This window comes from Eublepharis macularius, chromosome 12, assembly GCF_028583425.1.
Source record: "Eublepharis macularius isolate TG4126 chromosome 12, MPM_Emac_v1.0, whole genome shotgun sequence".
Taxonomy (NCBI): Eukaryota; Metazoa; Chordata; class Lepidosauria; order Squamata; family Eublepharidae; genus Eublepharis; species Eublepharis macularius.
Genome location: NC_072801.1, coordinates 36,345,144 through 36,370,913, shown reverse-complemented (window position 1 = coordinate 36,370,913; position 25,770 = coordinate 36,345,144). Strand labels below are relative to the sequence as shown.

Genomic DNA, 25,770 nt, shown 5'->3' with positions numbered 1-25,770 from the left:
TCCTCAGAGGAGAAGGACCCTTCACGGTAAGTGTCCAAGGGCCCGTTTTGCATCACAGATTTAATTGACTGATGATTATGTTTTCAGTTAGAAGCTGCCTATTTTTTGCTTCTCCCCAACCTGCCAACAGTACAACGTGGTTCTCTGCTCATTAAAGTCAACAAAGCATTCTACTTGGGATGCTGACAGAGAGGCCTGATCATAGTGTGAGCAATCTTTCTCAACACCCCCTGTCCCCCCCCCCCCCCAAGCAACTGGCCTGATGCAAAATTCTGGAGAACTCAAAAGCTTGAACACTTTGTGCTGCTTTTTATTAACATGTTTATTTGCCCATTTTTCTTCTGACAGTTCAGGCCCAAGCCCCCCAGTTGGATTTTTTTGGTCTTCAACTTTACCACATGGCATTTGTTTTTGAATACCCAAGACCCATTAAATGTTGCCATGTGATAATTCTTACAAGGGATCGTGGTCATAATCTGTACGACAGGCATCCTCTCAGGGGAGAGACCAGGCTGCTTTGCTTCAAGAGAAGCCAGTTTTGTATATTTACTTACAATGGTTTCACCAAACCTGGGTTTTCTGCAGAGTATATATCTGGCTGGGAGGCAATTGCAAGTGTACCTAAATAATACATTTGCACTTTATATTTTGAGATGAAGGATGTCTCTATTATATAGCAGTTTTCACAGTGCTATGTGAGTTAAAAGACTGAAGATGTGACCCTAAGCACTCCTGCTCTTGTAAAATCCTGTAGATTTACAGATATATCCATTGGCCATGGCCTTCCTATGCATGCACAGAATTCTGGGTTGTGACCTAGGTGTTCCCAAGAGATGAGTGTGTTGCTTAAGAGACATTCTCTTTGTTCTAGACCTAAGAATAAGCACTTCATCTGTGTTTGCACAAATGCCATGATGTGTATCTGGTATAAAAATAGACACTCCTGGTTATAATTATATTGCTTCTCCCCTACAGTGCTGAACCATTTGAAGCCATTAAAAAAAACCTACCCAGCCAATAACAGATGGCAGTATGACACAGCTGTATTTCACTCTGACAATTTCAATATAAAAGGCTTTCTCAAATACAACAAAATCCAATCAATCATCTATATACATATATACACACAGGCACCCTAACATTTTTGAAGGGAAACTTTCAAAACTTAATGGCTCAGGGGAAAGTGGGGTTGCTTATGCTGTGAACTCATATTGTGTGAAGCAAGAGTTGCTTGGAAGACCACACAACTTGCTTGGAACATTGCCATCTCTCAATATTCGATGAAGACCATGACCAAACATGACCTCCCAAATCTTGCAATCTAAATGCATTGAGTAAACCTAGGAAATGGTAAGTTTTCTGAATTTCTTGACTGTTACAGAGAACTGGCCTGGTTTGGAAGTTACCAGAAATGCAGAGCATTTGGTGTTTCAAGGAATATCTTGTGGGATTCTCTCCCCAGTTGAATGACTCCTGCTCACCCCTCATTGTTTCAGCATACTCATGGCAACAATTGATCCATCCAGCAGCAAACCTCACCTCCTATGAGAGCCGCACCAAACAACTGCATGTTACAGTGCAAGCCCCAGACTTTCAACTGCCACTCCCAACTGACAGGAACACTGAGGCAAAGGGAAAGGTCTGATGGCCTGAAGGACATGCCAGATATTTCAATAGAACATTAATGCGCTCCTTCAGTTGGAGGGGGAAGGTATAAGAACAGGATAAGAATGAGAGCTGAGCAAGCAAACTCTCCCTGGCCAGCTGCATCATGGGCTACTGGCATTCAAACATCTACTCACCAGAGGCAGATTGATGACTTCAATGACTCACAGGTAAATGGCAGTTGGTGATAGCCTTACAGTGGAGAATGAAGAGATCTAGCAACTTACTTTTTGGTGCTAGGCTTCATTCAGGCCTCATAATACTACAGAGGGGTCAAACCCCAGTTAGCTGTACTACCTAAATGCAGTCAAGGTTTGTTGTATGGCACTAAACTGATTTCAGGTTACAATTTGTAGCCAGTTTGGTAATCATAATTTGTATTAATCGTAGTTCGTTGTGTTGTCTGAATTCATACCAATCAAAAATATGTCGAATAGTTTCACCCTTTGCAGGTGCTAGGCTACATAGGAGTGTAGAGTAAATGCCTTTCTTTGTAGGGTGGGGGACAAGGCAAGAAGCAGGCCCAAGCTATGATTCGTTAGTTATGTTTGATATAAAAAACACAGTTTAAAACTATCCACAGTTTGAGACTCCTTTAAAAAAAATCACTTAAAAAAAACTTTATTTTCAAAGAAATCCCGATATGCTGCTCTATGCAATGGAGGCCTGGTATCTGATTTGATTACTTGCTGTGTAACTATGGCAACTCTGCTGATCCCTTTGTCCACTAACATGATTTTTTGCAATATTATGTTCTCATGTTGACACAACCTTACTCCCCCTCCCCACCCCCCCAGCTAGACAGGGTTCCTGTTTTGCGGTGGAGGTGCTGGTTATGAGGAGAATGCCGGTTCGATTCCAGGATGTTGAACAGTTTCAGCTTGAGAAATCTAGGGACACAGTGATCTTGGCATGGGGTTTGCTGCCTCTGCATTTGCACTGTTGTTCTTGTAGTTCAGTGGCAGGTGTTCTAGAAGCTTCCAGTCTATTTTAGAACTAAACGATAGCCTTCTGAATTCTGCACTGTAGTGATACATAAGAGAAAACTTGTCACTTGTGAAGGGGGAGTGAATGGAGGGTGTATTTGTATGAAGCGATCACCTGAGCCCCCAGAGTTATATCACTTTAGGTCTGATTTATACATTACAAAGTCCATGTGTTGCCCATGTGGACTTTATACAGATGTGTTCTGGGAATTCCCATCTGAGGATTTAATTCCCAGGTATGTGCAATTCAGGTTGGGATTATAGCATGTAGAAAAGGGTCTCTTACACCCACAATGCCATTTTCCAAAAACTGAACTGGCCTAGGGGAGTTATTTTTTTTGTTCAGGAAACCAGCTGTAACTAAATGCTACATGTAAGTTTCCCCAACAAGGCAAGCAGCAGGTTCTTGGAGCCATTTCCCAAAGAAAACAACCCTGCCCTAACCCGTATCTATAATCTCCTTCCTGCTTCTCATTTTAAAGATTTACAAACTCCAGAGTGGCACGCATATTAGTCCATTGCAGTGTCCAGGGGTTCTTGATGCATTTTAGCAGTCTAAGCTTTCATGAACTAGAGAACACCTCGCTAGATGGCTGAAGTGTTAGCTGACAGATAGGCTGTGACATTTCTCTGCCCAAAGCCCAGCTTTTGCAAATGACACATTTGCAAAAGCTGTTTGCATCCCACTGCCTACGTGTCTTTTTTCACTGGAAAAAATACTGGACACTAACCCTGCCCCCATCCCCTGCTCCTAAGTATATCCCCCAGTACATCTGTACGTCTTCAAAGTTAAACAAGCTCTCCTGATTTTACCAGGAAACTTCACTTACCTTTTGTTACAGCTGCTATAAAGCACGATTCATCTGGGAGATTTCTGACCATCTGTGACAATCCAACAAGAGAGCAATGGGAGATTAGATTGTGAGATTTTAGTGCCTGAATTGTGAAGATTTTAAGAGTTCCACCTGGAATTGCCAAGTCTAGCTTTCTTTTTTTTAAAAAAAATCCAGAGACTTTGGTGGCAGATGGCAATGATGTCTAAAAGAAATTTTGGGGCAGGCAATAAAACCCACTGGTACTGTGGGTGGAACAACTGTGTTTATGCACACAGCCAGAACTGACATGCATGTATGTTTAAACAAATTTAGATTCTGGAACAAGTACACTCAGATTTTGTTCTCCATATCCTGCTTCTCAAAAATGGAATGTGTAAAATATGAGCAGGTAAACTGCTTCTAATTATATGCAAAGTGCATTTGCTATATGGTCAGATAGCCACAGCAGCCTGTACCTGTATTTTGGGCCAAGAGTGAACTGTCCCCAAAGTCAGATGATGTATAGATTTGGATAGTACAGTGAAACTGTGAGCATCCCAGTTCCAGTCTCACATGTGCCATTGTCTTAGGTAAACAACTTGCCATTTCTCAGTCTCCCCCCTCCCTTTAAATCTGCAGTACAGGGAAAACAAACACTACTGACCTATATTACTGGGCTGTTATAAAAAGTACTGAGACTATATACAAAACTTTCTGAATACTTAATATGTAATTATTTAGTTATATCCCACATTCCTCCCAGATTGGGACCCAAAGCAGCTTTTCTCATCCTCTCCTCCACCACTTTATGCTCACAATGACATCTTGGTGAGGTAGGTTAGGCTGACAGATTATGACAGGCACACTTATCACCCAGCAAGCTTCCATGGCACAGCAGGACCCTGCCGTCCCAGGCTCTAATTTGTCACTCCAAAGATGCCGTTTTCTCCAGGGGAAGTAATCTCTGTAAGTCTGGAGATCAGTTGTAGGAGACCTTCAGGCCACAACTGGAGGTTAGCAACCCTTGTCTGTGGCCAAGCTGAGGTTGCACAACTGTTAGGTGCTTGACCAGGATGATTATGATTATGGTGCCAGCCCATCAGCTGACTGGGAGTGACCTGAAGCTCTTTGCTTTTTTCAGTACTCTAGGGAGATGTAGGAGCCCTTGGCCACTATTCTCCAGTCTCTGGTAGCTTCTCTCTGTTTCCTCTTTGGTAGCTAATTTTCCAGCTGCAAAAAGTAATTGGCTGCCAAAGGAAACAGGAACAGCAGAAGATGATAAAAGAAATCCAGAGGGGTAGCCATGGCAGTCTGTTGCAATAAAGTCGAACAAACTATCCACTGGCAACTTAAAAGCTTCATGTCAGATGTTACACTAGACTTCTATTTAATTTTAGAGATGGAGAAAGGCAGCCCAGGGCACCTGCTTCCCCGCATGTTCCCCTTGTAGCCATTTCTGCTGAGCTTCAGAGTTCTTAGCAGTCAGCCCCTGGCTTGTGCAGGGCCAACAGAAAAGGGTTTCTCCATACCTGGTCACTAACAAGGATGTGAATTCCTGTAGGTCCCTGTCTGGAAACCTGTTGGATTTGATTGGCCGGGAGGCTGAGGAGTTCAGCCAGTTTATTGGTCAGCTCCGTTGCTGTGAGTTCTTCCAGATACAACTCCTGGTAAATAGCTTTCAGTTGTGGTAAAAGACAAAAGAAAAACTGCACTTTAAAAAGGATGTTGAAATGTATATATTTTTTTTAAGAAGTCAGGCCAAATGCCTATAACAACCTCCCCTCTCCTGCCCAACCAGGTTTCTATCACTCCCTAAAGGGAATGACTCTCTCCTTGCAGGACTTTGGTAAACAGATGATCCACTATGTACTCGCAGAAGTAATTGGACTTACCAGGCACTGGTCTACTGGGGCTGCCATCCCCACTTGCTTCTGCTTCCCTGGTTATGTAAAGGATAAGCCGTGGACGCACACCCCTAGGAAGAGAAGGGAAATGGAGTCATGATCTGCCACTTAAGACCTGGTGTGGGATAGTGGCTGAAAGTGTCAGTTGGGATGCTTCAGAGCTCTTCTCACAAGGGGTCCTTAAACTAGGTATTCTCTCAGCCCCAGCATCACTACATACAACTTGTAAAGCATAATATTTCCCCCATCTACCCCTTTGCAAGATTATAGGGATTACTGTAAAGCAAGATGCCTTTGAATGCTCAAAAGAAGCTATAGGCTATGCTTTTGGGTTTTTTTAAAAGAAACTTGCCAATGCTCAGTACCAGTGAACATCACCACAAAAGAAATATTAGCATCAGAATGTGGCCATGCTTAATTTCAGATTGCACAGATGTTCTCCTTCCAAATCCCAGTTGATCCACAACTGATTTTGGTTATTTTTTTATGAGGAAGAGAGGCTGCATGACCAGAGGCACACTTGCTGCTTTACATGCTCCAGGGTTGAACTGTTACAAAGATCAAGTTTCAATACTAATGTTCGCTATTGAGACTCGAGACTGCATAGTTCTGATGGGGTGGGTGTTGGAAAGGGACAGTGATCTCGATACTGTTTAGGGTAGCTGACCAACAACTTATATAATAATAGGGGTGCTGGTGCTCAAACGCACCTGGAAGTTTCACCCTTTGCCAGAGAAGCTTGTCCGCATGTGACGGAGTTAGCTCCACATGTCGTCCTCGCCTCATTTAGCCCTTTAAGGGCTCTTTTCACACCGCAGCTCAGCTGGGAGGTGGGAAAGGGGAGGCAGTTCCTGGGCTATGAGTCCTGGCACACTAAAATAAATAAATAAATGCTGCATGGGCACTCCTGCTCCAGTGCAACAGAAGTAAAGGGGAAGAGGCAGCATTTGCAGCAAGTGGCACAGAATGGGATGTTGGACATTGTCTGAGCTCACTCCTGAAGTGCTTTCTGTTGCTTGTCACAACAGGGGCACCTTTCCCATCCCCACATAGAAGCAGCTTTTATTCCTTTTTTTAATGTCACTTCACTGTGATTTTAAAAACTAAATCATTAGCCTCCCCACTCCTTCCTTCTCATTCCATGCCTGGCTTTTAGAGCATTGGAGAGTCGAATGCCATCTGCGGTTCCACAGATCTGCACAAGGTCACTGCGGGAGAGCTTTAACAAGTCGGCTCCTGTGGGAGAAAGAAGAGTTTGAGTGGCAAAATTGTCCTCATTCAGCATTTATGCTGAAGTTGTAAAATTTATGGAATGTCTTCCTGGGGGACAGCAGCAGGATTAAAACAGACTTGCCGAGTTAGCTGCACTTCAGTTTTGATGTCTTGCTTATGTAAAGGACACCCCGCCCCCCGCCGCCCCATGGTTTAGAATTTTTTTTTTCACATTTGATCGGAAAAATAAAATCTAAATCAGTTTTTAATTATTTGTTATAACCCAGATGGAAGCCAGATTGAAAAGGATCAAGGAAAGCTGCATCACACAGGCTTACCTGGAGCAGCTCTGCCTTCACACATTTCTCCGAAACAAGATTCGTGTTCGGTTGAAAGTGACTAGAGCATCTATCTCCAATGTCTAGAGCACCTATAGAAATGGATGTACCCCGCGCAACATTTTTTGATGGTGGAGAGAGAGAGCTAATGCAGCGTAGGGGTTAGAGTGTTGCAATAGGAGCAGGTTCAAACCCCTGCTCTTCCATGGACCTTGTGCCAGTCATACTTGCATGCACTCTCAGCCTAACCTACCTCACAGGGTTGTTGTTCGGACAAAAGGGAAAACCATGGACATGCTGTTGAGCTTGTAGGAAAGACAAATCTGCCAAAGAGGCAGAAATAGTTCTGGTCAACTGCTGCTGCTTAATTGGCCCTGTCCATCCATGACGGGCAAGGCTTCAGCTGGCTCATGTCTGTGGACAGCGTCAAGCACCTGGTCCATAACGTCAACAGAGAAGGGCTCAAGGGAGGTGGCTGAGTGGCAAAGTATTTGCTTTGCACACAGGTGGTCAGAGGTTCGACATCCCCCCCCCAGCATCTTTAGGGATAGGGTCTCCAGTGGCAGGGAATGAGAAAGACCTTTCTTTAGCCAAGACCCTTGGACAGCCACTGCTACACAGAGTAGACAGCAGCGTGCCAGATGAACCAATGGTTCAACTCATTCTATGGCAGCCTCATCATTTCTAAATAATCCAAATTAAGTTCCAAAGCAAACAAAATCTTGAAATAGCTGTCAGGCATTTAAAACCCAGAGACAGCTGTTTGTAGGAAAACATTGAGTTTCTCTTGGAACTCGCTCTCTTATTTAAGACCAATCCTTAAAATTGTTTCCAGTTCCAGTTCAGCTTCACAGGTATTTCTGAATTGGTTCTGACACGTAACTTTAAAAATGGTTCATTAACCAGTTCACCTTGTCCAAACCAGTTCCAAGCTGTATTTCACAGAATCTGATGTCAAACTACAGTGAAACTCCTGAAGTATGTAGAATTAGCAGTTTAAACAATATAGTTTGTCTTTCAAGACAAACACATTCATTTTATCGGCTTTGCTATAATTTAATGCCTCTTGCGCTCAAGAATATGTTGAGGTCATAATGTGAACCAGCCAAGCATCTCTGATTAAAACAGTAGACCCAGTCAGTTCTAGGGATGCTCTAATCTGTACTCTAATTGAAAACACCTGCTTGTTTATATATCATTTATTTAAAATAATTACCCCCCCCTCCACACACACACGCACACCTTTCCTAGCATAGGAATTATATAGCTAGCATAACTTATCCAAATCAAAACACTAATGCCAACCTGGGACCACCTGAAATCTTCAAATGAGGTAATTACTTTGGCTGTTTTATTTAACATTCAAGGTGAGGCAGAAGGGGGGAAGGGAGCATAGAGTGCCCAGATGGCATTTCCCATCTTCTGCAAGCACCCAAGAATACCATACAGGTAAGAAATATTAAACAGAGAGTGTGGTGTAGTGGCTAGAGGATTGAACTATAATCTGGGAGACCCAAGTTTGAATCTCCACTTTGCCTAGGGTTACTAGCCTCCAGGTGGTGGCTGGAGATCTCCCGGAATTACAGTTGATCTCCAGGCCATAGAGATCAGTTCTCCTGGAGAAAACGGCTGCTTTGGAGGATGGATTCTATAGGATTATACTCTGCTGAGGTCTCTCCCTTCCCCAAATCCTACCCTCTCTGGGCTCCACTGCCAAAATTTCTAGGAATTTCCTAACCTGGAGCTGGCAACCCTAACTCTGCCACAGAACGTGCTGGGTGGCCTCAGGCCCATCATACACTCTTAACCTAACCTACCACAGAGGGTTGTTGTGAGGATAAAATGGAGAGGAGAATGGCGTTAAGCGGCTTTGGGTCCCCATTGGGAGAAATTAAAAGTATAAATGAAGTAAATAGCTTCACCCTTGCTAGCCTGGATAACCAGAACAAGTGCTACGCGGGGAGAATGTAAAACTGCACAGAGAAGGTATTACTACCCCCTTCTCCCAGATGAGTTTAAAAAGAGCCCTTCCATGAAAAAGGAGGACCCTCACCGGTATAGCTGGCAAAAACTCGGAAGTAACTGGAGAACCTGTTCTTGTGCAGCCATTGTTGAGTTTCCAAGATGGAGGCACTTGGGCTCAGGGCCTGGAAGGAAGAGACAGATCATGTTACAACTTCAGGTCTCTGAAAATCAAGCCTGCCTGAAAAGTTACTCCAGTTAGTCCCTGACACATGTATATGTGCTGTGTTGACTCAAAGTGATGCAGATATGTTCTTCGAATGTACAGAGTCACTAGGGTTGCCTCGTCTAGGCTGTGAAATTCCTGGAGATTTGGAAGGTGGAGCCTGGAGAGGGTGGGGTTTGGGGAGGGGAGGAGCCTCACTGGGGTATAATTCCATAGAGTCCACCCTTCAAAGCAGCCATTTTCTCCAGGGGAACTGATCTCTGCTGCCTGGAGATCAGTTGTAATTCCAGGAGATCTCCAGCTATCACCTGGAGGCTGGTAAGCCTAAAAGACACTGATCTACATAATGGCATTTGATTTTCCAGGCCTGAACCCTGGCTAGAGTTGCCAACCTCCACCTGATGGTATTTCTATAAATTTCCCAAGACAGAGTCGGCAACCCTACTAGTCAATTCTCCACAGATGAGTGAGAGTGAGCTTAGGTTTGCCATTCTTCTGCTAGCAAACTCCAGAAACGATTCAGGGGTGGAGTCAGGAGGGGAGGTGTCATCATGATTCATGAACACTGTGACATCACTTCATGGAAGCGACATCACAGCACCCCCATTGAAAATACATTACTCAAGTACAATAGGTGTAAACCAAGAGCACAGATTGGTCTGAACATAGTTTGGGATTGAAGCTGGGGCTTGGATGATTCTCTGGAAAGATTGTGAAAGTGCAGTTCAGTGTGCAAAAATTCCACTGGCTCTCTCCATACCCAGAAGCAACCAGCAAATTTGAAGTGGAAATCAAGAGACTTACTAATAATCATCCTTAGCATTTATACAGAGCTTCTGGAGTACTTCACAATAGCACAACACAACAGCCCTGCCAGGTAGGCGAGTTATTTTTTCCCATATTGCAAGGGGGGAGGGGGAGGCTGAGGCTAAAAGACTGATTTACCTACAGGCACCTGATAATTTTGTGGCAATCACAGGGCACTCTCTTAGCCTGTAGCTTCTAAAACAGACTTTGGACCAGTTCTTCTAACCTGGAAGGTGCTTACTCCTTAATCTCAGATATATGTGGATTTATATATGGTAGATAACCAGTGGCGAAAGGAAATTTTCTGCACATGGTCAGAAATATTCTCCCAACTCTTACAATGTTCTAGGATGGAGTCTTGGTATCATCAAGCTCACTATATAAGGTAGAATTGCAGACAGATGGCTCCGAGGAAAGTTTGGTCCATTAAATAATTCAGCCTGGGCTGTCCCCCAGGTCTCAGTGGCTGATTGTTGCTTCTGGATAGCTTGTTGAAAGCAGCTCGAAAGAGACAGCCCGTAGATGTAGGATGCCTTTTTTTGGACTTTTGTGTGCACTGCATTTAAAGCCTCCAAAGAGGAGAAAACGGGGGGCAAGGAGCAGCATGGCAGCAGGAGGTACAAATCTTGGGATCTCCTGTAGATGAGTACTGGGAAAGGCAACACCCTTCAGTTTGGTGCTTCAGTTAAATAGCTGTCAGAGAAGCTACTGACCTTTGAATGTTTGGGTGTATTTTCAACATGTGTATATGTATGTGTACCAAAAATATCTGTTGCCACCAGGGGGCACTTTGACATTGTATTTGGTAAGGTGAAAGGCAGATGGGAGCTGAATACCACTTCGGATGGTTCCTGGCATGGATTGAGGCTGCTGCAATCTAATCTATCTAGTGCATTTTTATCCCTTTTGCCCTGCTTCCAAGAAGCTCAGAGCAGCATACTTACGACTCCCTCATCCTCACAACAACCCTGTGAGGTATGTTAAGCTGAAAGAGAATGCCTGGCCCAAGGTCACCCAGCAAATTTCCATTTCAGTGCCGATTTGAACCTGTCTCTCCCAGATTCTTTTATGGTGCTCTAACTACTACACAATGCTTGCTGTCTATCTTCCTCTCAGGCACCCCTATAACTGCCATTTGAGGCAGACACCTCACCTTGCCTCAGGGTTAGATCCACCTCAGCCACTGGTTGCTGATCCTTATTCTAGAACAATGATTTGCAGAGTTTTCTGTCTTCTGTGAACCCACCAGCCAAGGATTCTGGATCAGTTCATAAAGTGCACATTTGGGCTCAGACTTATGAGGAGGGGATCAAATTTCACAGGCCAATCTGGAAGTTCCAAATTGTAGGTTCATGCAGCCTCAATTTGCCTCGGAGTTGTGCAGGGATGGAAGAGGGATTTTAACCCTTCCATCTTGACTTGGTTTGGCTATTCAAAACTGGTTCTTTTGCTCAGTTATTAGTGGTTTAAAGGAGCAAAGAAACAGCCTGTGAAATCTCCTTTCCCTTTCCTGCAATGCCTTGAGGCAAATTGTGGCTACCTGAGCATGCAGCATGCCCTTTATCGATGGACTAAGGCAGAATCTCATCTTTCTGAGCCCTTGGTTCACACAGGCCAAGCAACGCCTGTTGCAATTGCTGTTGCATCTTTAAGGGAGAATGTGATTAGCTTAGAACATGGACTTCCAACTTGCACCTGCTGCTGCTCACTGCAGGACAAGTTCAGAAGTAGCTGTCAAGCTACCATAGTGGATGGCTTATCCATCACTACAGAGCTCATGGAACCATGACTGACTAGGAGCCAGGGTTACCCAGGACACACTAGAATACCACTATCTAGTATCACTAGAATAATGTTGCAACCATCGGCTGCTCAACCTTAAACATTCTCCCTACAAAACATCCCATAGGCATTGCTTTCAGCATAAATGTGAAAAGAAACAATCTGAATGAATGATAATTACTAGAATTGGTTGGATCCAGCCTGCTTTTTCACTCAGTCTTGCCCAGTTCCTCTCCTTATTACAGTTCCCATCCCATGTGTCTTTTGTCTATGCAGGTCTTATGATCCCCAACATCGCCATTTTGGGTGGTCAAAGGTGACACTTCTTTGCCTTTTCACCCGTGGAAAACTGTTCAGATCCAATTCATGATCTTTCTTTTAGGTTCACTTTCATGATATACTAAGTTATGGGGATCCATGGGAAAAACTCAGCAGGCCTTTATTAAATGACATTGGTTTTGATGTGCTAGTCAACCAGGTCTAGAAGTCCGACGGTCTTACCTCTGCTGTGCTTTCTGATGAGCTGTCCAAAGCATAGCTGGGGGAGGAACAGACCCTGACAAGGAGAACAAGCAACATGGCTTATGTTGACCAACTGCCCAAGGATCAAAAGAATGAAGGCTGCCGTGCCTTTGCAGATACTTACCTTTCAGGAGTCTGAAACTTGAAGGGGTGTGGAGAGATGAGGCTAGGGGTGGCCGGAGGACTGTGTAGGTTACTGGAAGCTTCTGGCCATGGGGGGCACTAAAGGGAGGTTGAGGGGAAGAAGTAGATCCAATGAGAGAAAGGTTAGATCTTTGAAGATGCATCATACAGGCCCACCAACCCTCAAGTTCTTTTTGGTGACCTCTTTTTCTACTTTGCAAGAGAATACCTAGAGAAGGGCTTTTATTTGTTTTTTAAAAGCATGTTTCTAGTCCTTGTGAGCATGAAGATAGGCTTGAAATTATGTATTTCCTAATGGTATCTTCCAGGAATAGCCACAATTGGTCTCTTGTTAAACTTGACTTTGGGAGTAGTAAGAATAAGAATGAAAGCAAGCTTATGAGTTGCACAAAACTCTTCAGTAAGCGGATTGCTAATACTGGAGAAAGTGGTATTCTCACCTCTGTCAGCACTGTGTTCTCATAAGAAGGCTGGTACTTTTCACGCTCTTGGAGAGACTGTTTTTCAATCTTCTCCCGATCTGTTTTTTGTTTCCGGTCAGCTCCTTTTGGCTGAAAAATGTACATGGCAGGGTGGGAATATCAGATGCTACAACTTAAATTACATACGATGGAGGAGTTCTGTGACTGACATGTTTTGACGGGGTTACTCTGTATAATCTGCCTTGAATCCTAGTGAGAAGGGCAGACTATAAATAATGTAAATAAATAAAAATAATAAATAAGTAAATAATTCAAGTTCTGGTAGCGAAAAAGTAAAAAAATAGTAATACCTTTTTATTTTTTACCCCTTACTGAGAATAAAAGCAGCTTTGGCAGGCATTTCTGATCACAGGGGAATGCAAACCCCCTCAGTGAGAGTCTCCTACTGCACTAAGTCAGCAAAGGCCTTTTGACACATTTGTACTTTGCTATAGTTCTGTGCACTTGAACACCAGCAGCACTGAATGTCTGAATGGACTGCATGGAAAAGCATTGTGCACGCTAGTGGCTAGATGGAAGTTTGGTTAATGGTGGAGGGTCTGCGGCGGCCCATTCATACCTACAAGTCATCCCTTCTGTAGAAGAAGCAATGCATGTGTGGACCAGCCCAGTAGTTTCCCCCCCTGGAGGCACCACTGCCCGAGCAATTTACACTTGCCATTTGGCAACAGTGGTGATGCTCAGCAATAATACTCGTGGCCTTCTCCCAGTCATGGGCACAGGGGGACTTTCTTAAGTTGGTACAACCAGAAAGTTTTCTCTCTGGCTTGAGCTTCAGGGCAGTGGCATATTGGATCTAAAAGGAATTGTTACATTTATAACCTCCTTTTATATGGTTTCCAATTCAAGAGACATAATAATAATAACGTTCGATTTATATACTGCCCTTCAGGACAACTTAATGCCCACTCAGAGCAGTTTACAAAGTATGTTATTATTATTCCCACAACAAACACCCTGTGAGGTGGGTGGGGCTGAGAGAGCTCCTAGAAGCTGTGACTGACCCAAGGTCACCCAACTGGCTTCAAGTGGAGGAGTGGGGAATCAAACCCGGTTCTCCAGATTAGAGTCCCACACTCTTAACCACTACACCAAACCAGATCTCCATGTCCCATCCAAGCCGCCTTAGCTTTTGCAGTGCTGTGCTATCAGTTGCTCCCAAGAAATTTACTGTAGCATTGCATGGCTTGGCTCACTGATTTGGCTAACGCAGATGTAAGTCCCTGCAGAGTAATGGCTTTTGTTTGCTCCCTCTTTCAGTCTGGTGCAACCTAGATGAACAAGAGATGATTTGCGCCAGACTTCTTGAGTGGAACCAGGAGCTGGGTTGGATTCCTTGCTCCCACCCCACAAGGAGCCCTTACCTTGAAGACTTTCACCAGGCAGCTGGCTGAGTGCAAATGCTCAATGTGTTCATCCTTCTCATTGGGCCGGAACGTATCTACCTGGACGCGGAAGGGGACCCCTTTCTCTCCACCCCCCTTGCGCAGTGTGAATTCAGTGCTGATGCAGTGGACCTATTGCAGGGTAAAAAAGGGGCTGAGAGATAGGACAGGCAGCTGGTCAAATCCTTACCTCTGCCACTTTCTAGGCAGTCATTTTCTCTCACTCTCCAAGATGGGGATGATCCTACTGACCCACCTCACAGAGCTGTTGGATGGATTACTGAGCAAAGATCTCTGAATTGTGCTGTGAAAACACTATGAATTATTGCTACTCAAGAAGGATTTGTCCCGTCTCACATTCCAGTGTCCAAGATTTGAGGCTGAGTGCAATAGATTTTTGCGGAACATTATATCTCGTTTCCCAGCAAGGTCAGACCAGGAGAAATTAGTTTTTGTTATTGGCAGACAGGGATAAATTCATTACTCCCCAAACAGCAAAGTTTGCCACTACTATCATAAAGGTAAAAAAGATGATGAGGCGTGCTGCTTCAAGCATGGTTGCCCTGTACATTAATAGCTTTACTCTGGGTCATTAGCTTTTTGATTGTAGTGTTTTTATTATGGGATATTTAAAATGGTTATTTTATATTTTAATGTTTTCTATAAAAATGTCCATCAAGATAATTTTTTAAAAAAAATTCTGGACATTTGATTTTTTTTCTTGTTTTGTTGCTATGGCTTTTTGATAACACCATAAAGATTGATGATGATGATGATGATGATGATGACGATGGCGGCGGCGGCGGCGGTGGCGGCCAGGAACAGCTGGTACATGGGGGGAGGGGTAAATCAAAACACTTTCAAGGTGCACCCTCCATGACTAATCTGGTTTCAAGGCCAGTAATACAACCAAACAGCAAACCCTGAGGTGCTGGGGCTGAAATTTGCCCCGAAGCCACATGGTCTTCCTGTCAAACATGAACAGGAGTCTAGTGGTACCTTAAGGACAAAGACACTTTATTCCAGCACAAGCGTTCATTGACTAGAACCTACTTGGTCAGATGCATCTCTATGAAGAAATGGACTCTAGTCCAAAAAAAGTTTCAGCTGGAATCAACTGTGTTAGCCTTTCAGCGCCTTGGACTCCTGGCTTTGCTTAGAGACCTTGTTGTTTTCTCTTTTGTACAGTCTCATTTCTCTTCCACTTTTTTTTTGTTTTTGTCTACTTTAGACTGTAAGTGAGGTGGCCAGCCTTCAAGTGGGGCCTGGAGATCTCACAGAATTACAACTGATCTCCAGGCCACAAAGGTCAGTTCCCCTGAAGAAAATGGCTGCTTTAGAGAGTGGCATTATAACCTGCTGAGGTCCCTCCCTTCTCCAAACTCCACTCTCTCCAGCCTCCACCCCCAAAATCTTCAGGAATTGCCAAGCCTGGAGCTGGCAACTCTAAGTGCAAGCTACTCAGCTCTGAGAAATTTATTCTACCTTTTGGGGAAAATTCTAATGCTAAGACGTAGTAGTAGTAGTAGTAGCAGCAGCAGCAGCAGCAGCAGCAGCAGCAGCTTTTCCGGAGATGGAGAAGGTAACCAGGTTGAAAGCTAATAATCCTGGTTTCTGCAGCTGCTAAAGGCACATAGCCATGGCATGGGGCTTGTAGGGGGAGCAAAATTGTGGTCAGAGAGGGATGGAAGAGAAGGTCCTTGGCAAGGTCCAAAGCCACGCCCAGAAGTCTCTCCATCTCACACACTCACCTGGACAAAGACAGATGTCCGTTTGGTTGGGTCCCACAAGAATTCCACAGTGTTGAGCAAGGTAGGGTGGATGTGGGGTTCAAGAATGCCGACGGACATTGGGATATCTGTAGTAGGCCATAATATGAAGAAGGTTATGTCAGGACTCCAGGGAAACCTTCCCCACCCAGGGTGATTGTTATATAGATCCAGTTTGGAAGAAGGGTCATGTAGAACTAGGCACCACTCTTTTTCTGCAGCCCCCCCCCCCCAGCCCTCTTTTCCTACCAGGCCTTTGACTTAATTCCTTAGTTCCCATTGCTAACTGCAACCACACATATTATGTGTCTCTGTATTTTCCCCATTTCCATCTTTGCCTCCTCTCCCCATTATTGTTTTCACACCATTATCTGCTTTAGATTGCTAGCTCCTGTCTGTTCAGCTGTGGCTCAGGGGTTAAGCATCTGGTTTGAATGCAGAAGGTCCCAAGTTCAATTCCTGGCATCTCCCATGGAAAGGATCAGGGGAAATGGAAGACCTCTGCCAGAGACCCTGGAGAGCCACTGCCAAAGCAGACAATACTAACCACGACAGACAAATGGACTGACTCAGTGGGAGGCAGTTTTCTTTAGACAGGGTCTGTGACTCAGTGGCAGAACATCTGCTTGGCATGCAGAAGATCCCAAGTTCAATCCTTGGCATCTCCAGTTAAAAGAGAACAGGTAATAGATGGTATGAAACGTCTCTGCCTGAGATCCTGGAGAGCTGCTGCCAATCAGAGCAGACAATACTGACCTTAACGGTCCAAGGGTCTGATTCAGTATAAGATAGCTTCATGTGTCAAGGGAACCGATCTCTGTAGTCTGGAGATCAGTTTTAATTCCAGGATTGCTCCAGGCCTCCCAACCCAGAGTTGGCAACCATGATGCTACTACTTATCTCCCAGATTGCACACTAAGAAAAGGTCTTAGGCCAGTCTGGGTTGGCACCATGCCTGCAGGCTGAACATTTGGGGCCCTCTTGGCTGGGCCCTAATTTTCACGTTCCCTTTCTAGTGGAGGCAGAACCTATTTGGCCGAGAGAGAGGATTGCCAACCTCCAGCTGGGGCTGGAGATCTCACAGAATTACAACTCTTCTCCAGATTTCAGAGATCATTTCCCCTGCAGAAAATGGCTGTTTGGAGGGTGGACTCTATGGCTTTATACCGCACTGAGGTCCCTCCCCAAACCCCTCCCTTCCCAGTCTCCTCTCTACTAATCAGCAATTGGTTAAGCAAATTCTGCTCAATTGAATTTACTTGTGAAAAGTGAAGTTGATACTGTGCATTCCCTCTGGATTAGGGATTTGAAAAGAAACATCATAAAAGTACTGATCAAAGCAACTCAGAAAGAAGACATTAAGGCCAAACCCAGGGTTTCTGAGTCCTTCTCTTAAACTAAATGATTGTTCGCTTACCAATGTCTAGGATGCGGTCACCTGGCCGGTTCCACCTCCACCCTTCCAGCTGCTGATGCTCCGTATATTGTAGCCTCCGGTCATGAAATACCACCCTGACCACGCTCTGAAGGTGGGAGAAGAGGAAAGGAGCATTCCTCCCATAGAACTGAAGCACAACTTAATATCAGTTTGCCAAACCAGATACCAAATGACTAGATTCAAGAGCACTCATAAATTAGAATACTAGCAATGTTGGATTCAAGGAAACAGAAGCTAAAATGTTTTAGCCGCAAATCAGTGTTAGGAGAATCCGCTTGAAATCCTTTTTCAAAACCAGTCACACTCATGGCTGCTGCACCATCAGGTAGCAATGAGTTCCGTGGGTTGATTAGGCATTGTGTGAAGGTACCATATATCCCTCAGATTTTAAAAAAAACTGCTAAAAGCTTCCCTCACCTTCAGCATCTTGCGACCTTCTGCAAACTCTCCCATTTTGGGGTTACAGAGCATCCGGATCTCATAAGACTGCCCTGAGAAAGAGAAGACTCTCAGGAAAGCTGAGTAACATTTGGACAAAAATCCAAAATCTTATTCTTACTGATTTAAGATTGGTGTATACCGACCAGTATGAAGCCTGATTTCACAGCACTGTGTGAGCTGCAAAGGCCCCAATTCAAATCTCATAGAGATGAACTAACTGTGCTGATTACCTATTTGTTTCTGTGTTGTTTTATTTTACTTCATTTATGCCCTGCCTTTCTCCTCAATGGGGACCCAAAACAGCTTTCATAATTCTCCCCTCCTTCTCTTTATCCTCATAAGAACCCTGCAAGGTAAATTAGACTCTGTGTGTGCGAGTGTGTGTGTGTGTGTGTGTGTGAGAGAGAGAGAGAGAGAGAGAGAGAGAGACTGGCCCAAGGTCACCCAGTAAGCTTCTGTAGCTGAGTGAAGATTCAAACATGGACCTCCCAATCAGATCCTAGACCTATTATTGTTATTGACATTAACGTTATTTATATTCCGCCTTTCTCCCTGACATTCGAAGCGAATTATGCAATGTGAGTCTGTAGTCAATCGACAATCTCCTTGCACCGCCCCAGACAGCTGCGTGGGTAGCTTGGCTGGAGAACCAGCCCTGCCTGTGTTGAATTAAACAATGTTTAAAAGACTGCCAGAGTTCTCCGCATGATCCCAGAGTTCAATCCCTTTAAAACAGGCCAATTCTACCCATGTTTACTCAGAAGTAAGTCCCATTGAGATCCATTGGGCCAGGGCACAGGCTGTCAAGTTGGAGATTTCAGGTACACGTTTGGTTGTAACCAGGGCTTTTTTTTCTGGGAAACGAGGTGGTGGAACTCAGTGGGTTGCCAGCACAGGGGGCAACTCCTGGCAGGAGGTGGTGCCTGTGGTACTACATGCGCTTCCGGGACCGCGCAATGATGTCACTTTGGGTCAGCTGGAACGGGGGGGGGAGTTTTTTAAAGTCTAAATTGCCCTCAGTGAAAATGGTCACATGGCCGGTGGCCCTGCCCCCTGAACTCCAGACAGAAGGGAGTTTAGATTGCCCTCTGCAGTGCAGAGGGCGATCTAAACTCTCCTCTGTCTGGAGATCAGAGGGTGGGGCCACAGGCCATGTGACCATTTTCAAGAGGTGCCGGAACTCCGTTCCACTGCATTCCAGCTGAAAAAAAGCTCTGGTTGCAACAGGCAATTTGCATATGAGCACAGCCCTGATTCCAACTGGGGAGGGGGAAAGAGTTTTGACTCTTCAAACTCTTTAGGGTTTGTTAAACTCCTCACCTTGTTAATAAATGGTCACAGTGGAATGGTCACAGTGTTGGGCTGGAAGATCTGGGTTCAAATCCCAGTTCTGCTGTGGAAGCTTGCTGGGTCACATTGGAACAATCACTCTCTTAGGGTTGCCAACGGGTCTGGAGAAAAATGTCCTACCCTTTTAATAGAACTGGGCAGCTGAAACTTTTCATGGCATGAATAGAAATAATATCCCACTAAGCTTCTATTAAAGGGATAACATTTCCTTCAGGCAGTTGGCAAGCCTAGGCACAAATGAATCCCTCCGACTATCAGAACACCCCTTAGATTCCATTACTGCATAGACTATATCAGAGCACAGCTATTATGTATCTTCTGTTTACAAGCCAGAACTTGTAACTAGCTCAGAAACAAGCCAGTTAAAGATAAGTATTCAAAGCACAATCCCTTCCTGTAATAGGGCAACTGTGTTAGTCTGTTGTGGCAAAAGCAATAGCGAGTCTGTTGCAAGAAATTAACAGTGCAATCCTATGTAGAGTTACTCGTGTCTTAACCCATTGAAATCAACAGGCTTAGACTGGAGTAAGTCTGCATAGGACTTCACAGTTGCTGTGGCAGAAAAGCATTCTTTGTCAGATGCATGAAATAGTTGCTCAAGTGGGTGCCCTCATTAGAGAGAGGCAAAGAAGAAAAACTCTTTACAAATTGAGGTCCAAAAGGCCAAGCATGGCAAGAGTAATTGGGAGGTGGGGGAAGAGTCACAATGCTATGCAAAGCCCAAGAGATGACTCCCAGATCCAGTCCCCACAGGTGCGTGACACACTCCTGGCTAGCTGCAGCTGGTGATGAATGGGCCTTGCAAAACCTATTGTGTAAACCACCACCTTAAAAGAGACAATTACGTCCTCTGAATTCTTTACATAGCTTCTTCTGGGTCCCTACTCGATGGACTAAAAGGGCAGCTGAAAATTTAAAAAGAAAGAAGGGAACTGAAATTGCATGAAAATGTTTCATTTCTAACATCAGTAGTTACAGCTAGATGCTGGGAAAGTGAGACAACTTGTACACGGCAATCCAAAGGCATGTTTGCTCAGAAGGACGTTTCAGTCCCCCAAGTCACTTTTTTACTGATAGGGGCAGAAAGGCCATTTAAGTTACTGGGAAAGTCCCAGCGGGCTACTCTCCTGGGGGCACTACCTGTGGCCTGAAGCAAACTGAGTCAAACTCAGGCAGCTCTGACAACATTACAAGAGCAATTTGGCTTGGACTCTTCAGGAAGAATTGTGATTAGAGACGGTTCAGTTCACTAGCTGCTTCCCCTGGAGCCACCTCCAGCTGGAGGCAGTGGGTGAGCCAGCACCCATAATGGACACCATTCAATGGGTCTGAGCTGAGTGACGCTTATGGGGTTGGCCTGCACTTCTTGCTGCCTCCTGACTCCTGAGCCATTTTAATTTCCCCATTCCTGGTTGCTGACCTGAAAGTCAACAAAAGAACTTCAAAGAACAGCTTCCACACACAATTGCTAGATTAAGGTTATCCAGGAAGCTTGACATTACTCAGTCAGAGCTCAGTGGTAAGTACTACAGGTTCAATTGTCTTATCAAGGCTAGTAAGATTGTATTATCCACGCTTACTGCTGCTTCGAATGGTCACTGTGATATTCTCTCTTGTGTTTTGATCTTCGCATAGGGGAGGAAAAACAGAAATGTCGCAAATTATACCAGGGGTTGTTTGGTTGATCATGAACTACCCGTAGCAGTCCCCAAAAGTAGCTGACAATCAAGGCATCCAGCCAATTCTCCCTCCCCCTTAGTTCCCAAAAGCTGATAGGGCCAGGGTGTCTCCTGGCAGGCTATAGATGGAGGAATCACTTTGATTAATAAAAAGTAGCTCTCATTAAAAGAAAAGTTTGGTGCTCCTGGACTATACTGTTTTTCATTGTCTTTGTATCCCACTGTTCACCCGTTGTTTGCCTTCATGCCCATGTATATATCTATCAACTAAGGATACTTTTCATGCATCTGATGCAGTGGACTCTAGTCCACAGAAGCTTATGCCATAATAACACTCTGTTACTCTCTCAGGTACCACAAGACTCCTCCCCACCTTTATTTTGGTTTTGCTGCAGTAGACTTTACACAGTTCCCCTTTCCAGATTTGCTATTCAGAACTTACTCCCAAGTCAATATGCATAGAACAGCAGGGTAAGGTGAGCACCCTCCCTTTCCTTCTATACAGATCATTTGTAGTGTCTCCCTGTCTCTGCATCCAGTGTCAAATTTTATCTGTTATGAAGCTTTGAAAATCATGGCATGTTAACTCGTACATTTGCAGAACTTCACAAGATTGTGGCAGGTAGTTGCCCAAAGAAAAAACTTTAAAAACAATCTATTTTTATTTGAGAAGGGGCAAATCAAGTCAGCTCTTTTTATAAATAAACTAGCAACAGAGCCCATTGTAAAAATAAATACAACAGGCTGTAGCAGTGGGGCCAAGGCCCTGCTGCTGCCATGGAGGTGGCGGGAAGGCCATGGGGAGGGACTCCCCCACGCTGCACCTCCTTGCTGCCTCTGTGGCCTCTCAGAGGCCTGCTGCTGACAACTCTCCTTTTATCCTGGCGCAGGCGCACCACAGGGTCCTCATGCGCCTGTGCCAGGATAAGAGATGAGTTGTCGGGAATACAACTCGCCTTTTATGTTTAAGGACTAGTATGCAAAATAAAAAAAGACCAACTGTTTACTTGGAAATGAAAACAGTAGTGATATTATGATATTAATAAATTGCAATAATTTAATATTATGTAGCTGAAATTAATTTGCTCCAAAAAGTTATTGTCAAAAATAACTTACTACATATTATCATTGCAGGAATATGATAACATTTCATCTTTCTCCCATTGTGGAATTCTAGGCAGCATATCAAGGGATCCCTGGAATGCCCCCCATCCAAGCACCACCTACTGAGCTTGAGCAAGGGGGCTGCATTAGGTATAGATTCCCCAAATGCATTGAGTACATACAGCCCTAATATTCATTGTCAGCATTTGACATCTGAATCGATTCCAGTAGCTGCCAGTATCTGATAGCAAGTTTGCAATAAAATATAAGACTTTTTACGTTCATTCATTTCTTTAACCACTCAAGAAACATCCTCTTGAATAGGCAATAAACCCTGGGGAAATGTCAGATGTTGATTCTGAAATTAAAATGGCACATTTTGGGATGACATTTCAAAATGCTGAAATGTGAAAATATGCTGGATTTTAACATTTCATTTGTTCATTATTAATTTATTAAAACATTGCTGCCCTGCCTTTCTTACCATTGAAGAGTGATCCATTCGGCTGGTGATATATCAGGCACTAAGAGAAAAAAAGGCCGATAGCCCAGTATCGTGTTTGGCTCGGCAAGCAATGTTCTATGTATCGAAGCCCCACTGACACTCAGCATTATCCAAGACCAACCCAAGTTTTTTTTAAAGAAGTTCTTACAATTCTTTTATCTTCCTAGCCACTATCTGGCTCAAGGCATCCCTGTTTGTGGCACCTCTGGACATGTTTTGTGGTCTAGGGAACATCCCTTATATTTAACACCAGGGGGCAGCATCTAGGCAAGGCAGAATACACCTGCAGGATCACTCAACCCACCCCAGACCTTACCTTGGTTGAGGTACGTGAGGGTCTCTTCGTGCTGCTTAACAGCTGGGGAGGTGGCTGCACACAGCACGTACTGGAAAGAAGGGCAGTGCTGTTCGGCTGATGTGGAGATGCTGTTGGGCTCCTCCTGCTTCAAGAATGGCAATGGCAGAGGCTCCCTGCAGGGACCAAGGCAGGTGTGTCAGTGGAGAACTTGTGTGGTGTTTTCACAAGTGACACTAGAATCATTCACATGTTAGAAAATCCCTGCATGGAAAGCATTCCTTTGCATAGTACCTGTACATAGAAAGGCAGATGTAAATATCTTCAGGTGTGCTTTTCTGCAAGGTATGGTAAGTGTAAGCCAGCTGTGGCTTTCCTGCGCATGTCCCGGCAGCAAAACACATTTGTGCAGTTGTGCCTGCCACTCCACAAGCAGATTGTACACTGATTCCTGCCATCAAGTACTTGTCATATACAAATGCAGAAACATGGAAAGATGCGCTTTGAATGTCAAGTCTACACCACCTAGAACACACATCCCCTTTTAAAGCTGCTCTTTCACTTTCTATCATTGTGTGGACACAATTTACAACCATTATGCCATCATAACTAGCCTGCAAAAAAGTTTATTAGCCCACCTGCTAATAACCCTATCTACGTTTGTCACCAACAACATGCTGACAACTTTGAAGTCAAACAAACCAGCTCTTTGCCAGATTCCCCCCCTCCCTCTTCTCCAGGAAGTAATTTTTCTGCTCTGGACAACCATGAGCCACAAAGTGGCACATTTCAATAAATCACCAGGACTTTCTTCTTGTCATTTGTCAAAGTCCCCTCATTATTTAGCTGTGCTGCTTTCTGGACAGCCTGGGGCTAGTCACTCCCTTCCCGCCGAATGGACTTCACAGCAACATCGCAGGCTGCCAGGACCTTTGCCTCTCTGTACTTAAGTGGAACTATTGGACTGAAACATGTCCACATGAGGCTACAAAGTCAGAGTCAGAATTAGTTTGTCACTTCAAGTAATGTACTCCCTTCTCCTTTTGGGACAACTGGCTTGGCCATCATCCATGGCAGCAAAGGTCCAGGAGGGCACACCACCCCCTTCCCCATGCCACTGATGGCTGGTAGTGAGTGACGCCTCTTGTTCAGCATTGGCACGTGCCACCCCAAGCAAGAAAACTGGGCCTGACTAGATTTGAAAAAGCTTTTTGGGGTTGTTTCTTTGGACAAGTGTCCCTGCTGGTTCCTTGATTAAGGGACAGAAACTGTGTGTAGAATGTTTGTGGTATGCACAGGGGATCCTCGGTGACAGCAGAGATAAGTGTGGCTGAGGCAAAGCTTTGCTGTGGGTCTTTGCTGGGGGCCTTTGGAGAAAGGGAGGGAGACTGTGTGATGGAGGAGTATCACAGGCCTACAGGAGTGCAGGAGAAAGTAGAGATGACGGAAGGAGAGAAAGGTGACCAAGAGCAGCAGAGTGGAAAGAGTGAGGAAAGGAGAGAACGTCTGGTGTGATTATCTTGAGAGGACACTTCTGGAAGAGAGAGGTGCTACACACTGTTAAAACTGTGTGGGTGAGAAAAGAAAGAGGGTCCCAGTTGCCAATGGACTCTGGTGGAGACCAGAACAAGCACCAAAAAAAACCCTTCTTAGTCCCTCAAGTTGGCTGGATGCTAAAGGTTAAATTTTTCATAATTCCATAAGCGCTATCATTCTGGAATTAGTTGCCCCAAGGTGTGGCGAATGTGATTCCACTAGCTTAAATGGCATCAAAGCATTTCAGAAACATTTATGGAGACTCGATGGAACCTTCATGTGCAGAAGCAGCCTACCACTTAATACGTCCCAGCCTCAACTACAAGCGGAGGCCACTACCTTCGTGTTCTGCTTCTGAAGGGCTGGGTGCTGCTGGGAGCAGCGAACAGAGTCTGATCCGGCTAGTGAGATCAGTGTGTTCTAAGGGGTACCAGGGCCCCACCTGGAGTCTTCTCAACATCCCTTCCTGTACAATTCTGTATGATTCTCCTTAACACCCCAGTCTCCACTGGTGACAAAGGTAGAGCAGACAAAAGAAAACCTCTCACCTGATTAGGTTGCTGCTGGAGCAGGGATACATTTCTCCTGTGCTTGGCCAGTAATGGTCAGGTTGGCTGTGCCAGAAAAGCATGGCTGGGAGGTCCCAACAGGAGGATATCAGAAGCAGAGCAAAAAAACTTTTAAAAGCCCCTAAAAGTAAAGTGACCTAAATTCTACAGCACTCTGCTGCTCTTCTAGTTCTCAAGAACCATCCCTGTAGTCTTTAAGCACCTGCCAGCCAGGTAGGTGTGTGCTAGGAGAGGTGATCTATGATTGGCCAAGGGAGAGATGCTTTGGATAACAGTGGAGCTGCCTTTTATAGCTTTTCCTCTCCGGTGGTTGGCCAGAGGTGTAAAAAGCTATTACCACCACCTGCTATATCCTACTGTCAAGGAACCCAGAGGGGGTAGCTGTCTGTATGTTGCAGCAGAAATAAAGAAGACCCTGCTGGCCATTTAAAGAATAAGCAGGTTTTATTACAGTAGAATCTTTTGCAGACTAGATCCCACTTCACCAGATGCATGCTTCTCTGAAAGAGTATTCCCAAGGAGATACAAAGATCTGGATGAAGAAGAAAAAGAAGTAATTTCGTGTGTTACTGTTTCATGTCTTGGTATAGACCGTATTAGAGTTCTAAACATGTTTAAAAGCAAAGTGGATAAATAGACAACTAACTTGTCAGTATCTCTTCTCCTTGAAAAGAATGAATGATGGGTCAGGAGAAAGGAGAATACAGGGGTATTGTTATTCCTTACGTTGTTGTGAATTTTTTAAAAAACTGTTTTAAAGAAACATACAGAGAAGGGGGAAAGCAAATTGTCTGTTTGTGTCTAGAATGGAATGAGTGGTGCTGGGGAAATGGCAGCTACTTCGCAACTGATTC

General features: G+C 44.6%; 1 protein-coding gene across 1 annotated transcript; it reads right to left on the bottom strand.

Moving 5' to 3' along the window:
• Window positions 1-2,611: 2,611 nt before the first annotated feature.
• LOC129340146 (transcription factor CP2-like protein 1) lies at window positions 2,612-24,978 on the bottom strand. Its single transcript, XM_054994751.1, has 15 exons — window positions 24,896-24,978; window positions 22,833-22,987; window positions 17,855-17,928; window positions 17,417-17,522; window positions 15,982-16,088; window positions 14,210-14,362; window positions 12,804-12,914; window positions 12,344-12,441; window positions 12,199-12,253; window positions 8,974-9,067; window positions 6,516-6,606; window positions 5,359-5,441; window positions 4,996-5,141; window positions 3,482-3,533; window positions 2,612-2,688 (listed from the first exon to the last, which is right to left on the bottom strand). The coding sequence occupies exons 1-15, from the start codon at window positions 24,976-24,978 to the stop codon at window positions 2,651-2,653; spliced, it is 1,446 nt and encodes a 481-aa protein (XP_054850726.1). The 3' UTR covers window positions 2,612-2,650.
• Window positions 24,979-25,770: the final 792 nt, after the last annotated feature.

Excerpts from the sequence above, each read along its gene's own strand:
- LOC129340146 (XM_054994751.1), bottom strand. The coding sequence starts at position 24,978 with ATGCTTTTCTGGCACAGCCAACCTGACCATTACTGGCCAAGCACAGGA. Across the intron at positions 6,607-8,973 it reads AGTTTTTGCCAGCTATACCG|GAGCCGACTTGTTAAAGCTC; the intron begins GTGAGGGTCCTC and ends TTTCTCCCACAG. Across the intron at positions 3,534-4,995 it reads ACATCCTTGTTAGTGACCAG|ATGGTCAGAAATCTCCCAGA; the intron begins GTATGGAGAAAC and ends GGATTGTCACAG.